Source organism: Salvelinus sp. IW2-2015, linkage group LG22 (genome assembly GCF_002910315.2).
Source record: "Salvelinus sp. IW2-2015 linkage group LG22, ASM291031v2, whole genome shotgun sequence".
NCBI classification, from domain to species: Eukaryota; Metazoa; Chordata; class Actinopteri; order Salmoniformes; family Salmonidae; genus Salvelinus; species Salvelinus sp. IW2-2015.
Genome location: NC_036862.1, coordinates 4256985 through 4281187, shown reverse-complemented (window position 1 = coordinate 4281187; position 24203 = coordinate 4256985). Strand labels below are relative to the sequence as shown.

Sequence of the window (24203 nt, the reverse complement as noted above, 5' to 3'; positions counted from 1 at the left end):
GGGGCAGATAGACATTATTGCAGTTTTAAAGCATGTTTTCTGCAGTTCTACACATTTTGCCATGAGGTGGAGAGAAAATGTTGCAATGTTATATCTTCCATATAAATCTACTTATTTTGCCATGGGGCAGAGAGACATCTTTCCCATTTTAATTCAAATTTTCTGCAGTTCTACACATTTTGCCATGGGGAAAAAATAACATTTACCAATTTTATAACAAATTTCATGCAATTCTTCAAATTTTTCAATGTGGCAGAGATACATTACTGCAGTTTTAAAGCTAATTTTCTGCAATTCTACAATTTTTTCCATGTGGCAGAGCTAAAGAAAATGGAGTTTTACACCTAATTTGATGCAATTATACACATTTTCCCATGGAGCGGAGAGAAAATGTTGCAATTTGATTAAAAAATTCCAAGAATTGTACTTATTTTGCCATGGGGCAGGGATACATGTTTTGTTGTTTTAAAGCAAGTTATCTGCAGTTCTACACATAGTGCCATGGGGCAGAGAGAACATTTACCAATTTTATAACACATTTCATGCAATTCTACTCATTTTGCCATTGGGCAGCTTTTTTTACTTTGCAGTTTAAAGCAGGTTTTCAGCAGTTCTACACATTTGTCCATGGGGAAGAGGGTATTTTGCAGTTTTATGAGAAATTTGATACAATTCTACTAATTTTGCCATGTGGCAGATATTTTTTACAGTTTTAAAGCTAATTTCCTGCAAATCTACACATTTTGCCATTATGCCATGTTAATGATACAGTATCTGAGTGAGAGTGAATAACAAAATCCGTGGGGGACACTGGGCACTTGCCCTGTGCGCCCAGTCAGTATTTGGCCATTATTACAACAAGTTTAGATAACTGTCTAGACGAACTTACCAATCTAAAAGTTGGTAGCTGACATGGCTAGTTGAGTGACTGACAAAATAAGAGAAAAACTGCTGATGCACAAATTTCGAACTTACAACTGGTGTATTCTACTATTCTAACCCTCAACGATAAGTTGAGACTCAGACCCTAAAAGAATAGCTTACGTCGCTTATGCCTAGAAGCCGGCACTGAGGTTAGTGTCCTCCGCCTGTAGGTCTTCTCGGCTGGGGCCTCAACCTTCATCTCAACCTCTGAAAGCACTTTAGACCACTCTTCAAGCTCAATCTACCAGTTAGTATGCTGTGGCCCTTAGTGTTAAGAGTGCAGGTCTCCATTTAAAACACAGTAGTTGTCCCAGGGGTCTCATCAGTTTKATTAGACGTATCCACCCCATAACATTCAAGAGAGCTAGGCTATGATTAGAGAGGTACTAGGGATTTGTGTTTGTGTGTATTGTGTTTTTTACTTAGGTTGTTGTTTTTCACATTTTCTGCATATATTTTTTTAACATTTCTTAAGGACTATTGGAACACTAGCCTTTTGAGAGCTGAAAGAATTCCTAATAAAATAAAATCCATCAAACCTTCAGCTTTTGCTTGGGCATCACCTACTGGACACAATACGGACTTGCAGTCTGGCATGCAGCTCATGGCCCCACCGTATGCCACTGTAAATCTGTGGGGTTGTAGGTCTTGCAGTTGGAGAAGCTGACACAGTGTTCAATCATCTTTGCATTAGACTGCAAACTTAATGTTGAGACTGCATAACTTATCAGGTGAAATAAAGAAATAAAAAGGGGAGAGGGGAATAGCAACAAGCCCACACACTATATCATGGCAGCTCTGAATCTTCTACCCAGAAGCCCTTACAGGAGGAACCAAATAGAATATCAAAATAAAAGTCTTACATATTACACGCCTCACAGTATTGAATAGAAATAACTGTTTTTATGCTGGTATACAGGTTCAAGTAAAACTATTTTACGTTAGAGGCATTTTCCAACATTGCATTTATTGTTCAATTTTTTTAGGCTATAAAATGTCATACTTCATTTTGACACATTTAATAGAAACACGGTTTTAGGATGAAATGTTATTTGAAAAAATGTATTTGGAGGCAAAAGTTCCTAAAAACAATTCTAAGAACACCACATACACTATTGACATATGTACATAACGAGTCCAAGGCTTAGGATGGCAGTTTCTGTGAAACCCCCTTCCTCATTACCTCTACTGGAAGTAGCAAATCAAACAAATTGGACGCATTATCATTACCCTAATTTTCAAGTAATAACATATCCAGATCCCAGTGTAAATTGACTGTGGCTACTTACATCCCCCTTGCCCCTTACCATGTGGCAACTCCCATATTTGGAGATTTGACTGCCCCAAAAAATTATTGGTGGATACTGTTTGTTACATGAGTTCACCAGAATAGCCATGGGGGTTAGCCTGGTCCCAGATCTGTATGTGTTGTAGCTCACTCCTCTGACTATCATTGTCACCACAGCAGAGAGGAGTTGGCTAAAGCGCAAAGTGATCGAGAGTCAGGCTACATGGAGGTCATTGGTCCAAGTTGATTCACACCTGAACCAAGCTCAAAGCAGTGTTGTGCAGTATGGATGATGTTTCATGTTTTTAAACCTTGGTGGGGAAAAAAGAACAACGTACCATTTTTCCCAGGGGTATAGGGAAACCATGATCAGAGCAGTTGATCCTGGCGCAGCAAATATCTTTACACCAAAACCCAGCCAAACAGACAAGATAATCGACACATTTCCATGGTTAGATGTGGATGAATTCTACAGTAGAAGCAGTGATAGGTGAGTGAGGGTGGTCATTGAGACATTAATCCCGGTCGTCAGCCTCTGAGGTAGCCGGGGGCTCCTCTGTCTGTTGATTGGTGGGGRTGCCCACAGGAGGGCGGAGTTTACGCCCTGAGCTCTGGACATGTGGAGGTGATCCAGGGGGTGGAGCTGAGGGTTTGAGTGGGGTGGCAGGGGGTGAGGGCACAGGGGTACGAGGGTATTTGCGAACGGGCCGGGTGGGTGCCTCGGGTGAGTGGGAGGATGATGGGAGGGGGCTGGGGTAACCAGGCGGGGCGAGGTCTGAGGGGCTAATGGAGTTGGCTGAACAATCATCCTCACCTTCAAGACTCTCCTGGAATAACAACAATGAAGGAACAGTTAGGCAGATAAAAATKATGGGAAAACTAGCAACATTCTTAAAAATAAACTAGTCTTCGGTAATTGAAAAATCTGTGACTTACATCTTCATTGACAACATAAAGAGCCATTGGGCTCCTACGGCCATAGGTTCCATGGGCTATTGTTTTTGGCACCACATCAACTGCAAATTAAAGAATGTGTGAACAACTGTACAAACTGAGAAATGTGTGTAGGCCACAGGTGGCCGGTGGCACCTTAATTGGGGAGGACCGGCTCATAGTAATGTCTGGAACGGAATGAATGGAATGGTATCAGACCCATCAAACACATGGTTACCATTACTCCATTCCAGCCATTATTATGAGCCATCCTCCCCTCAGCAGCCTACTGTGGTGTAGGCCTACTCTGCAAAAAATGTGCTTGGACTATAACTTTGCCATGAAATCTATCCATCTAAAAAGCTTTGCATTGAAATATCTGAAATAGGAAGAATAAATCAACCAAAAAAATGAGCGTGGGGAACAAAGAACATCACACATTCAAAAAGCACTGTCAAAAGCTCACATCCCTCTCTCCCCTTACCCCCGTGACTGATGTCACTCCTCTCTACATACACTGGAGATCTCTGCAACATGGCTGCCATGGCAGCTCGCCGCTTCTTCCTTAGCCCCAATGAGAGACAAATACGAGATGAGCGTTTCACATGCATACTCGTGTAGTGTTTACATTCTGTCTCCCCGAGAACATGTAACCACAATTGTTCTTAAAATACTGCACATAGTGTARTTCTAGCCTGGTCCCAGATTTGTTTGTGCTGTATAGCCACAACATTGACAACAACCATCGGAGTAGGCTATACGGCGCAAATAGTTCTGGCACCAGGCTAGTGGGATACCATCATCACTGCATTGTAAACAACAGAGATATAATCCCTCCCACACACGATGCTATCAGTGTCAGAACCTTAGTGTAACATTGGACATGCGCCTACAGGACTGCAGAGTAGTCGAGAGCTATAGGCCAGGGGATTACGGTTCTAGCTGGCTGCTCCCTGCCTAGTGCTTAACTCTGGTCCTCGAAACGTATCAAAGAGAATGGGGAGATGGAGGCACAATGTGGAACTCTTACTTTTTAGAGGGCTTCCAGCAGGCGCACACTGTCACCAGGGTGATGAGGAGGAAAATGCCCCCGGTGGTAAGGATGATATACAGGGAACTCCGTCCTAGCAAAGGAACGAAGCCCATGATTAACAGAGTAGTCCTTTCTCAAACACCGCAAACACTTCGCCACTGTACGAGCAAAGATTCCACTCGGACTAGACAAAGATATCACCTCTCGGGCTCGGGAAATTAGCTACACTCTCCTCTTTCTCTACTATAGGCTTATCGTAACACACTCCACTGTAGAACTTTTAGTGGAGGCCACAATAACATCGAATAAAATGGAACCGTTTCAGAATGAGTAAAAATGCTAGGTTCTCCCAAGTCTGGAACTGGATCTGTTTGTGCTGTCTTGTCAACGTTTGGCGCAACAATGACCATAAGAGTTGGCAAGACAGCGCAAGCATATCTGGAAGGTTTTCCATCACTAGCTGTGCCAGCCAAGTCTGTGTGTGAAAGCTAGGATTGAAAGGTGCTGCTTTGAGGCTTTGTACAGGGCTGTATGTAAGGAGAGAATACAGGACCCTTACGGGGCTAGCTGATCTCTCGTCGCACTGTTGTAGCATCCCAAATGGCAACCTATTCCCTATATAGTGCACTACTTTTGACCAGAGCCCTATGGATCATGGTCAAAAGTAGTGCACTATAAAGGGAATAGAATGTCATTTGTTACACAACGCTTGTCTCAGTTGGGGGAAAATGTAGTAAGGATTAGTATGCTCCACTGGGGCAAGACCTCAGCTCCACCGGCTTCCTTTATCTACTGGCCCTCATAAGTAACTCAAGCTTTTCACTGGATTACTCTATCTCTCTCTCGCTCTCTCTCTCTCTCTTTCTCTCTCACTGCTCTGACTGTCTCTGTCTGTCTCTGTCTCTCCCTCTAACCTTGCAGCAATTCAGTTTCTTCATAATGAACTTGCATCTCAACTATTCCCTGACAGGTACAGTACCAGTCAAAAGTTTTGACACACCTACTCATTCAACGGTTTTTCTTGATTTTTACTATTTTCTGAATTGTATAATTAAAGTGAAAACATCAAAACTATGAAATAACACTTATAGTATCATGCAGTAACCAATAAAAAAAGAGATTAAACAAATCAAAACATATTTTAGATTTTAGATTCTTCAAAGTAGCCACCCGTTGCCTTGATGACAGCTTTGCACACTCTTGGCATTCTCTCAACCAGCTTCATGAGGTAGTAACATGGAAAACATTTCAATTAACAGGTGTGCCTTGTTAAAAGTTAATTTGTGGAATTTCTTTCCTTCTTAATGCGTTTGAGCCAATCAGTTGTGTTGTGACAAGGTAGGGGTGGTATATAGAAGATAGCCCTATTTTGTAAAAGACCATGTCCATATTATGGCAAGAACAGCTCAAATAAGCAAAGTGAAACAACAGTCCATTATTACTTTAAGACATGAAGGTCAGTCAATATGGAACATTTCAAGAACTTTGAAAGTTTCTTCAAGTGCACTCGCAAAAACCATCAAGCGCTATGATAAAACTGTCTCTCATGAGGACTGCCAGAAAATGAGGACTGCCAGAAAATGAGGACTGGAAAGAAAGACCCAGAGTTACCTCTGCTGCAGAGGATAAGTCCATTAGAGCCTCAGAAATCGGCAATTAACTGCACCTCAGATTGTAGCCCAAATAAATGCTTCACAGAGTTCAAGTAACAGTCACATCACAACATCAACTGTTCAGAGGAGACTGCGTGAATCAGGCCTTCATGATCAAATTGCTCTAAAGAAACCACTACTAAAGGACACCAATAAGAAGAAAATACTTGCTTGGGCCAAGAAACACGAGCAATGGACATTGCTGACAAATCTGTCCTTTGGTCTGATGAGTCCAAATTTTAGATTTATGGTTCCAACCGCCGTGTCTTTGTGAGACGCAGAGTAGGTGAACGGATGATCTCCGCATGTGTGGTCCCCACCGTAAAGCATAGAAGAGGAGGAGGTGTTATGGTGCTTTGCTGGTGACATTGTGATTTATTTAGAATTCAAGGCACACTTAAACAGCATGGCTACCACAGCCTTCTGCAGCGATACGCCATCCCATCTGGTTTGGGCTTAGTGAGACTAACATTTGTTTTTCAACAGGACAATGACCCAAAACACACATCCAGGCTGTGTAAGGGCTATTTGACCAAGAAGGAGAGTGATGGAGTGTTGCATCAGATGACTTGGCCTCCACAATCACCCGACCTCAACCCCCAATTGAGATAGTTTGGGATGAGTTGGACCGCAGAGTGAAGGAAAAGCAGCCAACAAGTGCTCAGCATATGTGKGAACTCCTTCAAGACTGTTGGAAAAGCAATCCAGGTGACTACCTCATGAAGCTGGTTGAGAGAATGCCAAGCGTGTGCAAAGCTGTCGTCAATGCAAAGGGTGGCTACTTTGAAGAATCTCAAGTATAAAATATATTTTGACTTTTTTTGATGATTCCATGTGTTATTTCATAGTGTTGATGTTTTCACTATTATTCTACAATGTAGAAAATAGTTTTAAAAAACAAGAAAAACCCTTGAATGAGTAGGTGTGTCCAAACGTTTGACTGGTGCTGTACATGTTAAAGCAATCAAGATAAATATCCTTACTAGGGAGAAAGTACTGCGACTGTAGTTCTACTTACTGTAGACGGTGAGTTTGACAGGCACACTCCTCATGCTACTGATTGGGTTATCCACCGTACAGCTGTAGATGTCATCGTCTGACATCAGCACCCGGGCGATGGTCAGATACTTCTGGTCATGTGACAGGAGCAGGCGCGAGTCATTGGTCAGCACCTTTCCCCCTTTCAGCCAACCATAGGTGGGCTTGGTGCCATCGCCGTGGGAACAGTGTAAGGTGAAGAGTTCACTCAACTCCAGCACGGAGGAGGCTATCATTTGGACGTAGGGTCTGGACACAGGTACTGTGGGGACAATACACAACACGTCAAATTGATTCACTACATGTGACATAAACTGTATTCCACTGTTTAGATAGTATGCTTATCCCAGTAAAGGATTTGTGAACAAATAACAAGCGACCTACTCTTTAAAGTAGGCCTTAGAAAGAACTTATAAAGGCTGCTATAAGATGTACTTTGTTTAATGTGTGACCACACTTTTTAACCTTACACCTCAGTCTGGAGTAGCATTATGTGATGTAAGTTCACTAAGGTGAATAGTTGGTCAGTTGCTGGACTGTTTATTTTAATACGGTAGCCTGAGCCGTATTGTAAATACAATCTCAATTACAATGCCATTTAGCAGACGCTTTTATCCAAAGCGACTAACAGTCATGCTTGCCTAAATCTTTTACATACATTGTATGTATGGCTGGTCCTGGGAATCGAAACCCACTATCCGGGCGTCGAAAGCGCCATGCTTTACCAAATGAGCTACAGAGGAAACTTTCCTACCGTCTACGGTGAGGTTGATGTTGCGCTCCGCAGTGAAGGCATCATCCGTTATGGAGATCTCCACTTCATAGGCCCCCTCGTCAGACAGCTGCAGGTTGTGGAGGAGCAAGGTGCCGTTCTCAAACACCACGATGCGGTCCCTGTACTCGGGCCGCAGGTTCCCGATAACGCTGGTGCCTATGGACTGGACTACGGTGATGGGCTGCTGCTTGTCCCTCTTCAGCTGCCACTTGATGACCGGTTGGTCGGAGCTGGTGCTGGTGTAGCTGACGGAGAGCAGGGCCTCTCCACCCAACGTGCCTCGGACCAGATGAGCCTGACTGGTGATGTTGACGCCGGCCACTCTGACTGCATGGACACAGTCCAACGCATGACGTTCAGTGAACACTGTGGCGGACTATACAGTGCAGGATATAGTGATCGCATGCATGCAGGACGATTTGATGGCTGTAAGTGGTTGATTACTGTCACCACATTCACTACAAGCAGAGGAATCTGGTCTAGTAGGTCTTAATAAAGAGTTTTGGAACTTTCTGATGTTTTCTCTTATGTATTTATATGCCTCTCACAGATATACAGTATAAAATAAAGTCAGATATGGGCCTATATTTTCCACTCCATTCCCTATATTAGTCCAGGAGTAGATCGAACTTTTGTTCTTGAAAGCGGACTTTCGAAATCAAGACGACTCAAAAAATCCAATTAAATCTACAAGTGAAAACGACGCCCTCAAGCCTCCTCATTATTACCGCAATCAATTATTCAGCGAAAGTTCAATAACAGGACAGACCCTCTCCAAACAAGCCCAACATATCACATCTGTTTTGATTTGTGTACCATTAATGGATCCCCCTTGAGCATACAGGAGGATGGCTTACAACATCACCCGCATATCATCCTTTCGTCTCGTTTTGCCCTGGAAACCACACACAGTAACGCCATTATGCTCACAGTGGAGTTTCCTATAAGTCACCACATCCTCGACCACATGTAGCCATAGGCTAAAGCTACTTACGGGCGCTGTACTTAACGGATGGGCTGTTGCATGTCATGCTGTGGCAATAGAGAGAGAGAGGGAGAGCATCTGGCACCGACCTTCCTCGGCCACAGCTCTGCTCCCTGTAGCGTGTCTGCATGGCATCGCTCGATCGCTGTGGTAACAATTTTCAGCCTGAAGGGGGTTGCCAGGGAGAGGCAGACAAAGGCCAGGATTGTTGGACTGATTTCCTCCCTCCCGTGGTATAAAAAACACTGGGAGAGACATGCTCTTTGTGATTGTGGAAGTAGGAGACACAAGGGCTCAGTGATTTTGCTAATAGTGGATGGCCACAATGACATAACACACAGCTACACAGCAGAAGCAGGCTGAGCCAGGCTCCTAATGCAGAGAAACCACCACCACTGCCTCGCCCGGGCTCCAACTCCAAGTCCCCCAAAGCCTCTTCTCGTAATATCATAACTCTTCACTTATGCTTCACCCACTTACATCCCAACAACAGCTCAGCTCAGCCAGGCTCTTTTCACTACAGCTGTATGGCCGAATAGACCTGTGCCTTCGAGCTAATCCACACAAGAGGGTACACCAGGACAAAACAACTCTCACTGCCATTGGCCAATTAAATATGTTGTACGGCACTTAGCCTACTTTAACATAATATGTAATGGATTGATCAAGCACATAAAGGAACAATGGTTACAACCAAATCATGTATTATCAAAAAAAAATCTATTTTCAAATGAATTTGCTAACGAAACAATGTAAAAAAATAAAAAATTGTGAATTTAAATATCCAAAGCTGTGTAAATCTCAAATATCTTCTCGATCGCCTTATCACATATTACTTGACGACCATGTGATAAACATATTTGCCAATATAGTCACATATATAGTCAGTCAAACTATCTATTCATTCCTGATTCAGCCACTAGTTCTTTACCACATTGTGTTTCCCCAAAAAAGTAAATAATGAAGTTTGAAAGTGTTCACTTACCTGCCTGGAAAAGAAGGAGGAGGCCAAAGAGTGAGAATTGCGAAGGAATGGCTGTGTCTTCTTTCGAGGAAGTCTTCCTCCTCTCCTCCTTCATCTTGGGTACAGCGCTGAGTCCCTCTCCCATCCAATGAGCATGATTTGTCCACTCCAGGCACGTCCCTGAGAATGCACAAGACTGCAAGACTGGGCTCAGCTGCCTGCCTGCTCTGAACCACAGCACTCAGGATCCCAGCATGAACAAAAGCACTGTGTGTGTGTGTCCTCAGCTTTGTTAGACAGAGACATAGATAGATAAGCACAGTTTTTTTTATTATGGTGGGAGTATAAAGAAGATAGCTACATTTAAATGTTATTTTCTGTACTGCATTTGTATGGCTGTAAAATGTGCTATTACCAACGATGAGTTCCTATCTTTCAAGCATATGTATATGGTTTCAATACATTTCAAAATATTGTGTGATTGAAAACAAGTGTACTCAGTAACAGTACCTTAATTGTCATTCCTGCAGTGCTGCTCAGAATTGCTTAATAAACCAAAGGCTTTATAAAAGGACCCCACTCGGAGAAACAGAATAAGTGCTCTTGAAAAACAACTAACTACTGTCCCCAACTACTGTCCCCACCCCCTCCAGACTCACACTCTAAATGAGAGCAACAGTGATTATGTATTAGTCCACATCTTTAAAAAACGGGTTTTTTTCAACGAAAACAAGCAATTATTTTTGGACAAATTCAGGTTAGTCCCTCCCTGTCACGGCCCGTTTGCTCTCGTTTGGTTATTAGTGCATACACCCCAGATGTAAGATGATGGGAAGAGAAGTATGGAAGTACTCAAAAAAAACATTCAATGTGTTCCCAATGTGGCCACTAGGTGGTGCATTAAAATATGGAAATCAATGAGCACAGAAATAATACACTGGAGACATGAACAATAAAGGACAACATGATTGATGTTGTTATAACATGTTTTGATGTTTCTGATAATCTAATCATTGTAACACTACCTGCAATTCAGCTTCTTGTTGCAGCGTGTACACTGCAGTTCAGACAAGTAAAAAGTATGTTCTCTCTGACACTATACACTACCTAGAGAAAGTATTCACAAGTCAAGTATTCCCTTGACTTTTTCCACATTTTGTTGCGTTACAGCCTGAATTGAAATGTATTCAATTGAGATGTTCTGTCACTGGCCGACACACCATAATGTCAAAGAGGAATTTTGTTTTTTGAAATAGTAAAACAAAAATAATAATGAAAAGTTGGAATGCCTTGAGTATTCAACCACTTTATAATGGCAAGCCTAAATAAGTTCAGGAGCAAACGTTTTATTAATAAGTCACATAATAAGTTGCATGGACTCACTCTGTGTACAAAGTTTAAAATAATTTTTGAATGACCACCTCATCTCTCTACCCCAGACATACAGTTATCTGTAAGGTCCCATAGTCGAGCAGTGAATTTCAAACACAGATTGAACCACAAAGACCAGGGATGTTTTCCAATGCCTCGCTGTGAAGGGCACCTATTGGTAGATGGTTAAAAAAAATACAAACGCAGACATGGAATATCCTTAGGTGTGGCAGGTATCCTAGTGGTTAGAGTGTTGGGCCAGTAACTGCAAGGTTGCTAGATCGAATCMCCGAGCGGACAAGGTAAAAATCTGTCCTTCTGCCCCTGAACAAGGCCATCATTGTAAATAAGAATATGTTGCCAAGTTTTTTTATTTTAATTTTAAATATCCCTTTGAGCATGGTGAAGTTATTCATTACACTTTGGATGATGAATCAATACACCCAGTCATTACAAAGATACAGGTGTCCTTCATAACTCAGTTGCTGGAGAGGAAGGAAACTGCTCAGGGATTTTGCCAATGGTGACTTTAAAACAGTTACAGAGTTTAATGGCTGTGAGAGGAGAAAACTGAGGTTGGATCAACAACATTGTAGTTACTCCACTATACTAACCTAATTGACAGAGTGAAAAGAAGGAGGCATGTACAGGATTAAAATATTCCAAAACATGCATCCTGTTTGCAACAAGGCACTAAAGTAATACTGCAAAAAATATGTCAAAGCAAATAACTTTTTGTCCTGAATGCAAAATGTTATGTTGGGGCATATCCAATACAACACATTACTGAGTACTACTTTCTATATTTTCAAGCATGGTGGTGGCTGCATCATGTGGGTATGCTTGTAATCGTTAATCAAATCAAATTAATTAATTTATATAGCCCTTCTTACATCAGCTGATATATCAAAGTGCTGTACAGAAACCCAGCCTAAAACCCCAAACAGCAAGCAATGCAGGTGTAGAAGCAYGGTGGCTAGGAAAAACTCCCTAGAAAGGCCAAAACCTAGGAAGAAACATAGAGAGGAACCAGGCTATGAGGGGTGGCCAGTTCTCTTCTGGCTGTGCCGGGTGGAGATTATAACAGAACATGGCCAAGATGTTCAAATGTTCATAAATGACCAGCATGGTCAAATAATAATAATCACAGTAGTTGTCGAGGGTGCAACAAGTCAGCACCTCAGGAGTAAATGTCAGTTGGCTTTTCATAGCTAATCATTGAGAGTATCTCTACCGCTCCTGCTGTCCTAGAGAGTTGAAAACAGCAGGTCTGGGAAAGGTAGCACGTCCGGTGAACAGGTCAGGGATCCATAGCCGCAGGCAGAACAGTAGAAACTGGAGCAGCCAGGTGGACTGGGGACAGCAAGGAGTCATCATGCCAGGTAGTCCTGAGGCATGGTCCTAGGGCTCAGGTCCTCCAAGAGAGAGAAAGAAAGAAAGAAAGAGAGAATTAGAGAGAGCATACTTAAATTCACACAGGACACCGGATACGACAGGAGAAATACTCCAGATATAACAGACTGACCCTAGCCCTCCGACACAAACTACTGCTGCATAAATACTGGAGGCTGAGACAGGAGGGGTCAGGAGACACTGTGGCCCCATCCGATGATACCCCCGGACAGGGCCAAACAGGCAGGATATAACCCCACCCACTTTGCCAAAGCACAGCCCCCACACCACTAGAGGGATATATTCAACCACCAACTTACCATCCTGAGACAAGGCCGACAAAGATCACCGCCACGGCACAACCCAAGGGGGGGGGGGGGCGCCAACCCAGAAGGACTGGGGAGTTTTTCAGGATAAGAAATAAACAGAATGAAGCTAAGCACAGGCAAAATCCTAGAGGAAATCTGGTTCAGTTTGATTTCCACCAGAAACTGGGAGATTAATTCACATTTCAGCAGGACAATAACCTAAAACACAAGGCTAAATCTACACTGCAGTTGCTTACCAAGAAAACAGTGAATATTCCTGAGTGGGCGAGGAACAGTTTTGACTTAAATATGCTTGAAAATCTATGGCAAGACCTGAAAATGGTTGTATCAGTGATCAACAACCAATTTGACAGAGCTTGAAGAATGTTGAAAAGAATAAGGGGCAAAGTTGCACAACCCAGGTGTGGAAAGCTCTTAGAGACTTACCCAGAAAGACTCACCGCTGTAATCGCTGGCATAGGTGATTCTAACATGTATTGACTCAGGGGGTAGAATACTTATCTAAAGATATATTAGTGTTTATTTATCATTCATATTTTTTTAAATGTTCGAATTTTTCTTCCGCTTTGACATCAGAGTATTTTGTGTAGATCGTTGACAAAAAAATGACAATTACATCTATTTTAATCACATTTTGTAACACAACAAAACGTGGGATAAATCAAGGGGTGTACTTTCTGAAGGCACTGTACATGCAAGCAACAGATATCAATATCACTGATAAGCAAAACAGTGTAAGGCTAAACACCTTAACATAAAGGCTGTCACCATCATCACAACTGTATTCCTCCTGCCACTCAATGCCGTCTCACAATTTATACACCTGCAATAAGCACACGTCACGGTGGATTGTCTGATTCCAGACTTACACTTACACTAAATCGATTCATGTTTAGATTGAGTATTTGGTCGTTTTGGCTTCAAGAGCCAATTCGCCTTTAAACAGAGCATGTAATGTCCTTGGACTACAAGGAGTAGCGTTAACATGTGCTAGTTAGCATGATATAACCTCTCAGCCTTCTACTTGTCTATCAGGCAATATTGCCARAACTTCAATATCAGTTCGGATTGATGCAGAGACCATCAGTGATGTACTGTACATTGCACCATAAGTCATGACCATAGGGGAAATCCCTACGGTTACATTCTGTCAACAAAGGCAGTGTAATAAACCTAGAAGTGGAATGTCAGAGCTAGCTAACCCAGCAACTGTTGTCATCTTTCACCCATAGTAGAACCAGGGCCGGCTCCAGGCATTTCTTTTTTRTATTTTTTTAGGAACTCAGTCGGGGTCTCAACTTACTGTTGAGAGTAAAAATAGTAGAATTCACAAAGGGTAAGTTTGAAATGTAGTTTTGCATTAGCAGGAAATTCGCTTTAAAACTGAACAAATGTCTCTCTGCCCCATGGCAAAATGAGTAGAATTGCAGGAAATTTGTTCAAAGAAATTGCAACATTTTCTCTCTGCTCCATGGCAAAATGTGTAGAATTGCAGAAAATGAACTTTAAAACCTATATTTTTCTCTCCACCGTCAAGAGGGGGGGGGGGCTAGAGCCAGCCCTGAGTAGAACTCTCACAGGGTCCCTGTATTCAAACTCCTCTGTAGTAAGCCTTCAAAGCCTGGAGGGCTGAGACACACAATCAGACTCTATCTGACTGACTCTGTCCTCTGAGCCCTGGGTAAAATCACCCCTCTCTCTCCCTCTCATCTTCTAACGGTTCCTAAATCAAGGGAAACACTTGCTGTCAATATACAACAGAGAGTATGAGGGGCCCTCTTCTGCTCATGTATGAGACACACTGTCACGATATCAGACAGAAGACACACAGCAGGTCTCTGTCGACCAGACTATAATTAAGTCACAGAGACTGGACGTGGACATGGAATCCTTTTCAAAGGCTGATACTTTGCCCAATTTTGCCAAACGAGCTGGTCTGTTTGGGCAAAAGACCGATTAGTGGAAAAAGATCAGAATTAGGCTGCCTGTGTACACGCAGCTTCATACATGCAGTGTGTAGGACTCTTGTGATGACAGCAAGGAATAACTTTAGCCCAATGGTACATGGTAGAGCTAGTGTGCATCATGCAGTATTGCCCCTTTTCAGTATGGGCTGAGCGATCCAGTAATCAGTGAAATTCATATTGTCTTCAATCGCACCCCCAATGACCCACCGTTTGGATAACCTAGAAATCTAGAGCCGTATGCACCAAGCATCTCAGAGTAGGAATGCTGATCTAGGATCAGTTTAGCCTTTTTAGATCATAATGAATAAGATTACATTTGCAGGAGGGACCTGATCCTAGTTCAGCACTCTTACTCTGAGATGCTTTATAAATACGAGCCCTGGTCGTAGACATGACGATGATGATGACCAACAGTGCCCTCTGCTGTTGAGTTTGACTTACTTCCACCACTAATTGCTGCCCAGGAGAACACAGTGATTGCGCTGACAAGCTGTGAGGGAACCAAGAGAGCGAATCAATCCAGATGAACATTTTAAAAATAGACTATCAGACTTTAATTTGATGCGAGTTCCGAACACACAGACTATTTGTTTTCCCCCACAACATTCACCAGCCCTAAAAGGACTAAACACAACCACATATGTTTAGCAATATATATTTTACGTTCAAAATGAGATCAAAATAGATGCCAAATTTCAGATATTGCATTCTGTCTCAGCTGAAGTATTTTATTTCTGGAACAGTTTGTCTCTGCATTGAAAAACATTGATTAACAAATTGTTGTATTTGGATGCTGTTCATCTTTCCATGGTGAAATACACAACATAACTAAGAGATTTTGAACTCTTTTGGACAAAACTGTCCATCAAACTCTTTTGAGAAATTCATTTACAGTTCCCTGCTGCTGAAGTGCTGTTTGGAGGTGTCTGTCTGGCATATTGATTCTACAGTCAGCGTCATTAGACAGCTGTGTCTGGATACCTGTGGGAACACTGGGGGGGTTAGTGGTGAGACGCTGTGTCAAGCTGAGAAACTAGCGCTGTCTTCTGTGGCTTTGTGTTGCCATGGAAAAGCAGCAGAATGTCTCTTTAATGCCTTATCATTCAGCAGCTGGTGACAGAACCCATTCGGAGGGGGAGAGAGATTCCTTCAGTGCCTCTGTGTGGCTGGGCTGAGCTCAGATGTGTGTGGGAGTGAGCGTGGGTGAGCTGTGTGTGAGTCTTGTGCTTCCTCCTTCCATATCTCAACCCTGCTCTTTTCTCATATGGCGAGAAAAGGCAACAGAAAGAGCACATCAGCCAATGAAACACCACTGACTATGAACCTAACTTTTTTTCAGACTAAAGGAATATCCAGATTCACTTTAAAGAACATCGCTGACACAACCTGTCATTTGTTGCTTTGAGATTGTTGTGAGAAGCGCTATAGAAATGTAATCGATTATTTTTATTAATTATTACTATTATTGGTGAGATGGTAAGATATTTGACAGCAGTCTAACAGGTTGAAATGTGAGACACAATGAAAATGGTTTTCATAGGAAAATAATGACATGTATTATATTCAAAGCTGCGACATGAATGGAAACTGGGGAAAGATGAGATTCTGTTCAACCAACCAAACAATCAAGCAAGTCTCCTACTTGTCATGTGATGTGAGTTGTCCCTGCAGAGAAAGCTTTTCACGGAAGACCAGTTACCATTTGTTTCAGTTTAGTGGTGGGAAGACTTTCCAATTAACAGCTATGCTTATGCTGCATTACGGTTCAGTGAAAAAATAACAGGTTGAGTGAAAAAAAACACTCTTCTGTCTTGAGATTGCATTCCCTACATTACTTTTGGAATCCATTTAACTCTTAAAGGGGAAGTTCAGATTACAATTTTTCCTAGACCATAGACTACTTTCAGGGTGAGTAACCATCTAACATCAAGTTGTAAAATCCTGAACTTTCCCTTTAAAACTAGGTGTCACGCCCTGACCATAGAGAGCTGTTTGTTCTCTATGTTGGTTGGGGCGTGATAGTGTCTAGGGTGGGTCATCTAGGTGAATTGTATTTCTATGGTGGCCTGATATGGTTCCCAATCAGAGGCAGCTGTTTATCGTTGTCTCTGATTGGGGATCATATTTAGGTAGCCATTTCCTCATTTGTGATTTGTGGGATCTTGTCTGCAATTAGTTGCCTGTGTGCACACTAGTAGCGTCACGTTTCGTTTGCGCTTTATTGTTTTGTTTGGGGAGTTTCAATTTATTAAAATATGTGGAACTCTACGCACAGTCAGCCTTGGTTCAATCCTTACGACGAACGTGACACTAGGGTGGATGCATTCTATCAACCACCATTTAATATCGGGTGATAGATCATGTTCTGTCCTAATTTGTTGTCAGCGTGATCACGTTTGTAATCATGTTGATAGAGCTTGAAGACTCTGCTGTTATTATTCGTTCATTCCATAATCCTAGCTCAATAACCTTGGATACAGCCATTTGCGGGTCAAGTGTTAATGACTGCTTCTACATGTAAACGACTCATCTTTTTCAAACACCCATCACCACATCCATGAGTGGGTAAAGGTCAGGGTCAAGACTTGTTTTTGTTATGAATTATATATTACTCATGAATTATATATGGTGCTCTGAACAGCTGAAAATGATTTCCTACACAAACATTTGATATGGATTTATTGATTTACAACTGTTATTCCTTTACAATTATTTAATTCAATCTGTTCATGAAGCATGATGATAATCAGGGGTTGGAACCGGTTCAGGGAACAGAACCGAAAACCAGAAAATAACAACAAAAAAATTAGGAACAGAATCAGAACTATGAACGAAAGTGATCTATACCGTTCTGGAACAGGACAGTTCATTTAAAGGCATGGTGACCGGTTAATAACGTTATTTTACATTCCAGGCATTTTTTTCAGTCCCATAAAAAATGCAACAATGTGCCTTTGCAAAGCCCTCACTCCGTCACTCAAAAACCTATTCCAGTGTCTGCCTGCCAGCTGAAAATCTTCGCCAGTGTGTCTGCATGTGTAGGCAACCTGCCCCTCTCCCTCCGAAGCTTAGTCTACTGTAGCCTACTGACGTTACAAGCGTGATTCAGAAATTCAGATTTCTAATTAGAGAAGAATAGATTCACTCTTTCGATGCTAGTTACAGATACTATCACGTTTCACATTGGATTTATTAACTACAAAAAGGTATGATGTGTTTTTAATTCTGGTGCCACTCTGCACACACAAGCTTGTTAGAAAGCTAGCTAGCTAGCTCTGGTTCAATTTTAAGCCAACACTCAACACTCAAAGACATTCAAAGTTCCTCCATAGAAACTGCTCCTCTGTAGGAATAATGATGTGGCCCTAATTCAGATGATGCATGTCATAATAATGCCCAGCGCTTCAAGTCAAGCCTCCCCCTTCAGCATTTCTCGCTCTCTCCCCACCTGCAAAATTTCAGTTGCATCTCATGCCCTACACGTGACCGTCCATCGCGCATGTTAACAACTGTAGCCTAGCCTAACGGCTGCCTAGGCTAAAACAACTATAGCTTGCCCGCTCCATAGCAAGCTGCTCTATCCGCACTAATTGGTGAAGTAATTTAATGTTGAGTTAATGTAAAAAATATATATATTTCAGAGGTTTATAAAAGAACAGAAATGAAAGATATATACTGGTACTTTTGGGGGGTAAGAGCCGGTTCAGAACTTAATTTTGCAGGTCGAAACAGTGGAATGGAAATTTAAAAAATGATGGTTCTGTTCAGAACGAAACGATTGGAAAATAATTTGGGTTCCAACCCCTGATAATAATACCACCTGATTTAGGTCAATAGTTTAGCAGAGGATATGACTCAATTTATCTAAGGATAAAGCTTAGCGTGAGTACTACTATCTGCAAATAAACTATAGTATATAGTACTGCATGCTTACTGTGTTGGAAGATCTGATTTGGAGAAAATGGTGACGCTGACCAATATGTGAAAGTAATTCCATTATTCATTACGGTGCACAACACTTAAAGACTACAAATCTAAATAACAATACATTCATTATCAACCTAAATAGTATGCCTTCCAATAACCAATAAGGGTCTCTACCTCCCTTTTAGCGATATTGTGTACACCAGAAATAATGAAATAGTAATTATACAAGCACCTGAAACAACGCAGAAACAAGCATTCCAGCGGATGACGTGCATTCATAATGCATAATTGTACACAAACTTTATATTCGACTCAAATTAGCCCTGTTCAGCATGAGAAAACACTTAAATATCAGCCTCACATATCTTTCACGAGTACATGCAGTGAGAGATGCAAATTTGGGTCAAAGACGATCCACGCAGATTGGGCCTGGAAGCAGGAGTGTTAAAGAGTTCACAAATCAGATGACACATCCCAAAATCTGGATAATACACTGCTTTTTTTTTGTGTTACATAGAAAGTTGCTCCCCTTGGAAAAAAAAAGTACAGCCACAGCCATGCCTCTTCTTCTTCTTCTTCTTCTTCTTCTTCTTCTTCTTCTTCTTCTCTTCATCGAGGTTAGAGGCTTCACTGTTCCGGCACAGATGTGTCATCTCTCTCTACTCCCTCTGATCCTCCTGATACTAAAACAGAACCGAAGAAGAAGCAGATTTTTAGCACTGCAGATGGAATGATGAATTCATTTTTGCCATTACTCAGCAAGGCTATAATGACATGCGCAAGATTGAGGTGTCTCACAGAGGGTTGTGATAAGCATAATAGTAGTAAAAACATACTGTAATGATTCAATTGGTATTACTGATCCTGGTGAAACCCTTCCTATGAATACCCTCCTGATAATGCATTATGCATAGCTCATGTGTTATAAATGAGTTTATAATGCATTATAAAAACTGTATTCATTGCAAGTGTTACCAATAACCCAAGTAAAAAGCAGAGGCTACTCCAAGAGGGAGAGATTTAGCTGGCCCATGCCTCTACGACAAGGAACATTAATTCTACTGTGTCTCAGAGGTATAAGGCACCTGGTGTTAAAAATAACACTGCTACATAAAGATGCTTGGCAACCAAGAACTGGGTTGGGGGTTGGTGACGCTCAGAGAAGGCTTGAGTTGGAAAGTTGTTTGTTGGTCTTTCTCAAGGATGGGGCTAAACCCAATTCAAGTCCTGTAAAGGTGAAACAACTGGACCTGGAACATATTCTAACCCCTCTGTCCCATGTTTTCACATACTCAAATGAAATGAACACCAACAAATAGAACAAGCCACAAGAAACACTGTAAACGCCACAAAATGTCCTGTACCATTTTTTTTTATTCAACAAAGGACGAACCAGTGAAGTGGTGGTTGCCTGTTTGCATAATATGTGCTGTTGCTGTATGATACAATGAATGAGTCAAATGCATTTTGCATTTGTGATGGGTAACACACTAATATAGTATACTCCGCCCCTGGAATAGGAACATGTGAAATAAGCTGCAATGTACACTTTTTGATTCCTGGAAGTATTCTCGAGGCTTTAGTCACCCTCCAAAGAACATACATTTCAGTAGCTGATATGTTTAAAAAGAAACTGACTAACTGTACTGGAGCTCAACTATGAAAATACTGTGGCAAACCACTTTCAACATTTATTTGCGCAAACTGTACAGTTTTGCCCTGAATATTTTTTCACCACAAAGCGTGTTGATTAGATAGAAAGGCATGTCAATCACTTTATATTTGAACACTATCGCAGAACATCTAGATAAGATTTGCCATGGTTCTGGGCACCGACACCCACTCATACATCTGAGTTGTGATCAACATTTCTTATTAGAATGCATCCATCTATTTGGCAATATAACTAATGGAGTATTCATTAATAATCACCTCAAAGACATTCGTTGTAGATTTCAATCATGCACTGCAGCCTTTATGGAGTGTCAAATTACTTACATTGAAATAACTCATTAGGGACCTTTATTAGACCCCGTTAATTATGCATGGCTTTTAAATTGCTTTCAAGCTGTGTTAAGCTGTGTTAAATGGTGGTCCTTCATGTGTCTGAATTATGCATACGATGTATGCATTTGATGTTGAAAACAGATCAATAAAAATGCATTTAATATTGTTATGGACACAAAATGGTCGCCCTGTTACTTTGCTAATAGTGTGCAAATCTGGATGTACAAGATGTAGGGGATGTCAGCGACACAAGCATCAGATCCATAACTGATTGGTCAGCCAATGTCCAAAGTGAAAGTTACTAGCTGAAAATACACTGCAATAATTTGTGTATAACTGTTACTGATGACATAGGCCTACGCCAGACTAGTCCTGATAGTCTTGAGGGGGATATCAAGGCTAATACCAGTCTAAACCGGTTTGGGTCTACGCGTGTGTGTGTGTGTGTGTGTGTGTGTGTGTGTGTGTGTGTGTGTGTGTGTGTGTGTGTGTGTGTGTGTGTGTGTGTGTGTGGTGTGTTTTGTGTGGTTGTGTGTGTATGTGTGTGTCAGGGGACACTAGTGTCACTGACCTGTGTTCCCTGGTTTCCGTTGAGGGCCTCACCGCTGCTGCTCACTTCCTCTCCTCCTCTTTCCTCCCCCTCAGGCTTGTCAGCAGGCTTAATCTTCTTCCTGGTCATGTGACCACGGAAGCCAGCCTGGATCTTGGCAGCTGCCTTGTTGGCCTCGGGGTCRTCCAGAGGTATGTCCATGATGTCCTCCTCCTCCTGGGGTTGGCTGCATTCTTCCTATAGGAGGACAAGTATATCTGAGAAGTTAGGTGATTTAGAGTGGGCTTGGTTGGGGTAATGTAGCATGAGTAGGGGCCCCAGATTAACTTCTGCCTAGGAGCCCAAAATGACTAAATCCGCCTGAGGACAACACCAGTGGATATCAGGCTGTCTATGGTTGTCAGTGATCGTGAAATATCCTCCTCAATTGCATCCTCAGGGTCCTAGAGGATCCAAGGGCTTAAGTCTAGAAGGCCCTTAAATCACACTGTAACTCTACGGACAGAAGCTCTATCTTCTCTGTGGTTTTTCCTCACACCTATTGCCTTAACTTCTGCCATTGCTAAACTGGAACGGGGTAACTGCTATGTAAACAATGTTCCCAAACTGCTTAACCTGATCCTCAACACTATGCACAGAAAGGAAATACGTTTCTCTGCTTCAAAGTGATCCCCAATTTCAAAAGTTGCCAGTCAGTCAGACTGTCCATCAAGAGTGCGAAGAACATAAAAGGGAATTCAACTTTAGATCTCTCAGACTCTCTCTCTCTCTGACACTCTCATAACACAAAGACAGCATCATTGTATACCATGTAGCTTATTGCTGGCAGGATAGAGCTGTCCTTATTCACAAGTGGTTACAGAACAGTGACATGGTTGTCAGCGATCATCCAAACACGTCCGCTGCACCCCGCCTGTTGCTCATCCCCTCTTTAAGAAATGTGGTGCATATAGGCAAAACAAAGAAAGCCAACTGCACTGTAAAGAGATGCATTTGAGAGTGTCCTCAGTGAAACCCCTTAGCGTGGGAGTGTGACCACCCACTATTACAGATAGCATTCATTAGTTTTTAGGTCTGACGGCTGAGTAGGATGCCAACGTTCGCATATCTCACAGCAGCAGGGAGACAGGAGTGTTTTTCATTGCATCGTGAGGTTTCTCTAGCATCTTCAAGGGGTTCATCTACAGCACGCTCTAAATGTGTCATCTCAATGAGCTCAAATGACAAAGAAACATACTCGTACTTTTAACAACCTATACTCATTCCGGCTATCAATATCATTCTACCATAGATATTCATAAAGTATTCATTTGAAGCATTTCAACCAATCCATACGCAAATAATATAGGACCAATTTGGCATAAAGTTGCCTTGTGAAGGACGCTGAAGCAGGTGCAGTGGACACCTGGTAGATCAGAGCTGGAGTTTCCAGGGCTGATGAAACAAGCAAGCCAAAAGACCATAACAAGGAAACAAATGATTTTCTGACGGTTCCTAAAATATAAAGCTCTTTCAACACATATATAAAAGCATTTTAATAAATCCATTACCCAATTAGAATGATATAAAAAAAAGCTGTAATGCTGTTAAAAAAGCTGTAACGAAGGAATATTTTTGTATTAATTACTTGTTAGATATTAGTTCGGTATATTAAGCAATACAATTAATTCCAAGCATGTACTCACAATGTGGCAGTCCATGATGAGCAATCTGAGAGACGACAGTCTTCGGATGAACTGACCTAAAATGCCTTTTGCCTGTACTCAGTGTTGACCGGGAAAGATGTATCTCGTGTCTCCACTAGAGACGTCTCGTTCCCACTAACAGACACTCCCTAGTATACGCTTGCATAGAGTGTGTGAGAGAGAGAGAGAGAGAGAGCAAAACAACCCTCTGCGAGCACACAAACCATGTGGTCTGTCTTCCCAGTCTCATTAAGGTTGATAACCTGCTCTGCTCCCACAGACCTACTGTACCCCTCACTTCAAAGACTTACCTGACCTCAGTACAGTATATGACAAAGTCATCATCTAAGGGTCTCACACATTGCAAAAATCGTTTAAGTGATAAATGTAAGTTATGTCCACTTTAACACATGGTGTCTGGCCATTTGGCACACGCCACATACTGTACCATTTGGCACATGCCAAGTAAAGTGTAACCGGAAAACCCAAGAGAAACCACGCACACAATGTACAGACATGGACAGTACATGTAGTACTGGTTTTGTTGCTCAGTTGTACACACTTAGAGGGAGAACTAAAAACCCTTTCCATCGTTCAGATCCCAGCTGCCACCACCGCCCTCGCTCATTGCCTCTGAGACAGGGAGGAGAGCGGCAAACACATCCATGTGTCCGTGTTCCTCTCTTACATGACTGCCTCCCCTGTTTCATCCCATTATGTCAATACGTTATCTTTCAAAAATCCACCTGGTCACGCTTTGTTTCAGCTTTGAGTTAAAGGTCTGAAACGTACAATCAATATATTTTCTTACGGTTTGTTTTCCTCACCAGATGTATGTTGGAAATGTACGATTCTGTTTGGTTTGGGTTGTGACGTGTGTGTGTTTGTGTGATATGCATGTGATGTGTATGTGTGAGTTATTAACAGTCACCTTGTTAATCTATCAAAGCCAACTTAAGGATGAGTACAGTACAAAGTGACTAAAATGCCCTTTGCCTACAGATAGAGATCAGTCATAATGTCCCTGGGAATAAAGAAAAGCAAAAAAAGTGGTCAAAGTCACCGGACAAGACATTTGGTATAGGTCAGAGTAGATGGCCTACATTTAAAGGCGAGAAATAGAGAAAGGATGGATATGCTGCAGATAAGTTAAGTTGCAAAATACAGTGATCCAACGAATACAAACTAACCGGTCTCCCTTTTCTCCGTTTATTTTCCACCAGCCATATGCACAAATTCGCATTGTCGAGCAAACCATCTACAGGTAGTTCATCATGTGCATCTCCGTCTTCCAGACCTTCCCTGATAAGACCAAGAGGGGAAAAGGATGGTGCAGGTTTCCATGGTAACATCCCTCTAAATCCTACCCTCCCTATCTCCCAG

General features: G+C 42.0%; 2 protein-coding genes across 3 annotated transcripts; both read right to left on the bottom strand.

Moving 5' to 3' along the window:
• Nucleotides 1-1872: 1872 nt before the first annotated feature.
• hepacama (hepatic and glial cell adhesion molecule a) lies at nucleotides 1873-9707 on the bottom strand. 2 transcript variants are annotated; one of them, XM_024134521.2, is made up of 7 exons: nucleotides 9614-9707; nucleotides 7623-7970; nucleotides 6849-7130; nucleotides 4176-4269; nucleotides 3630-3709; nucleotides 3149-3228; nucleotides 1873-3039 (listed from the first exon to the last, which is right to left on the bottom strand). In XM_024134521.2, the coding sequence occupies exons 1-7, from the start codon at nucleotides 9705-9707 to the stop codon at nucleotides 2728-2730; spliced, it is 1290 nt and encodes a 429-aa protein (XP_023990289.2). In that variant the 3' UTR covers nucleotides 1873-2727. The 2 variants fall into 2 exon arrangements, with proteins under 2 accessions (XP_023990289.2, XP_023990290.2); XM_024134522.2 differs by lacking the exon at nucleotides 3149-3228 and having other exon boundaries at nucleotides 2946-3039.
• Nucleotides 9708-21132: 11425 nt separating this feature from the next.
• Nucleotides 21133-22960, bottom strand: nrgnb (neurogranin (protein kinase C substrate, RC3) b). Its single transcript, XM_024014086.2, has 2 exons — nucleotides 22821-22960; nucleotides 21133-21372 (listed from the first exon to the last, which is right to left on the bottom strand). Exons 1-2 carry the CDS (start codon nucleotides 22833-22835, stop codon nucleotides 21133-21135), a joined length of 255 nt encoding a protein of 84 aa, XP_023869854.2. The 5' UTR covers nucleotides 22836-22960.
• Nucleotides 22961-24203: the final 1243 nt, after the last annotated feature.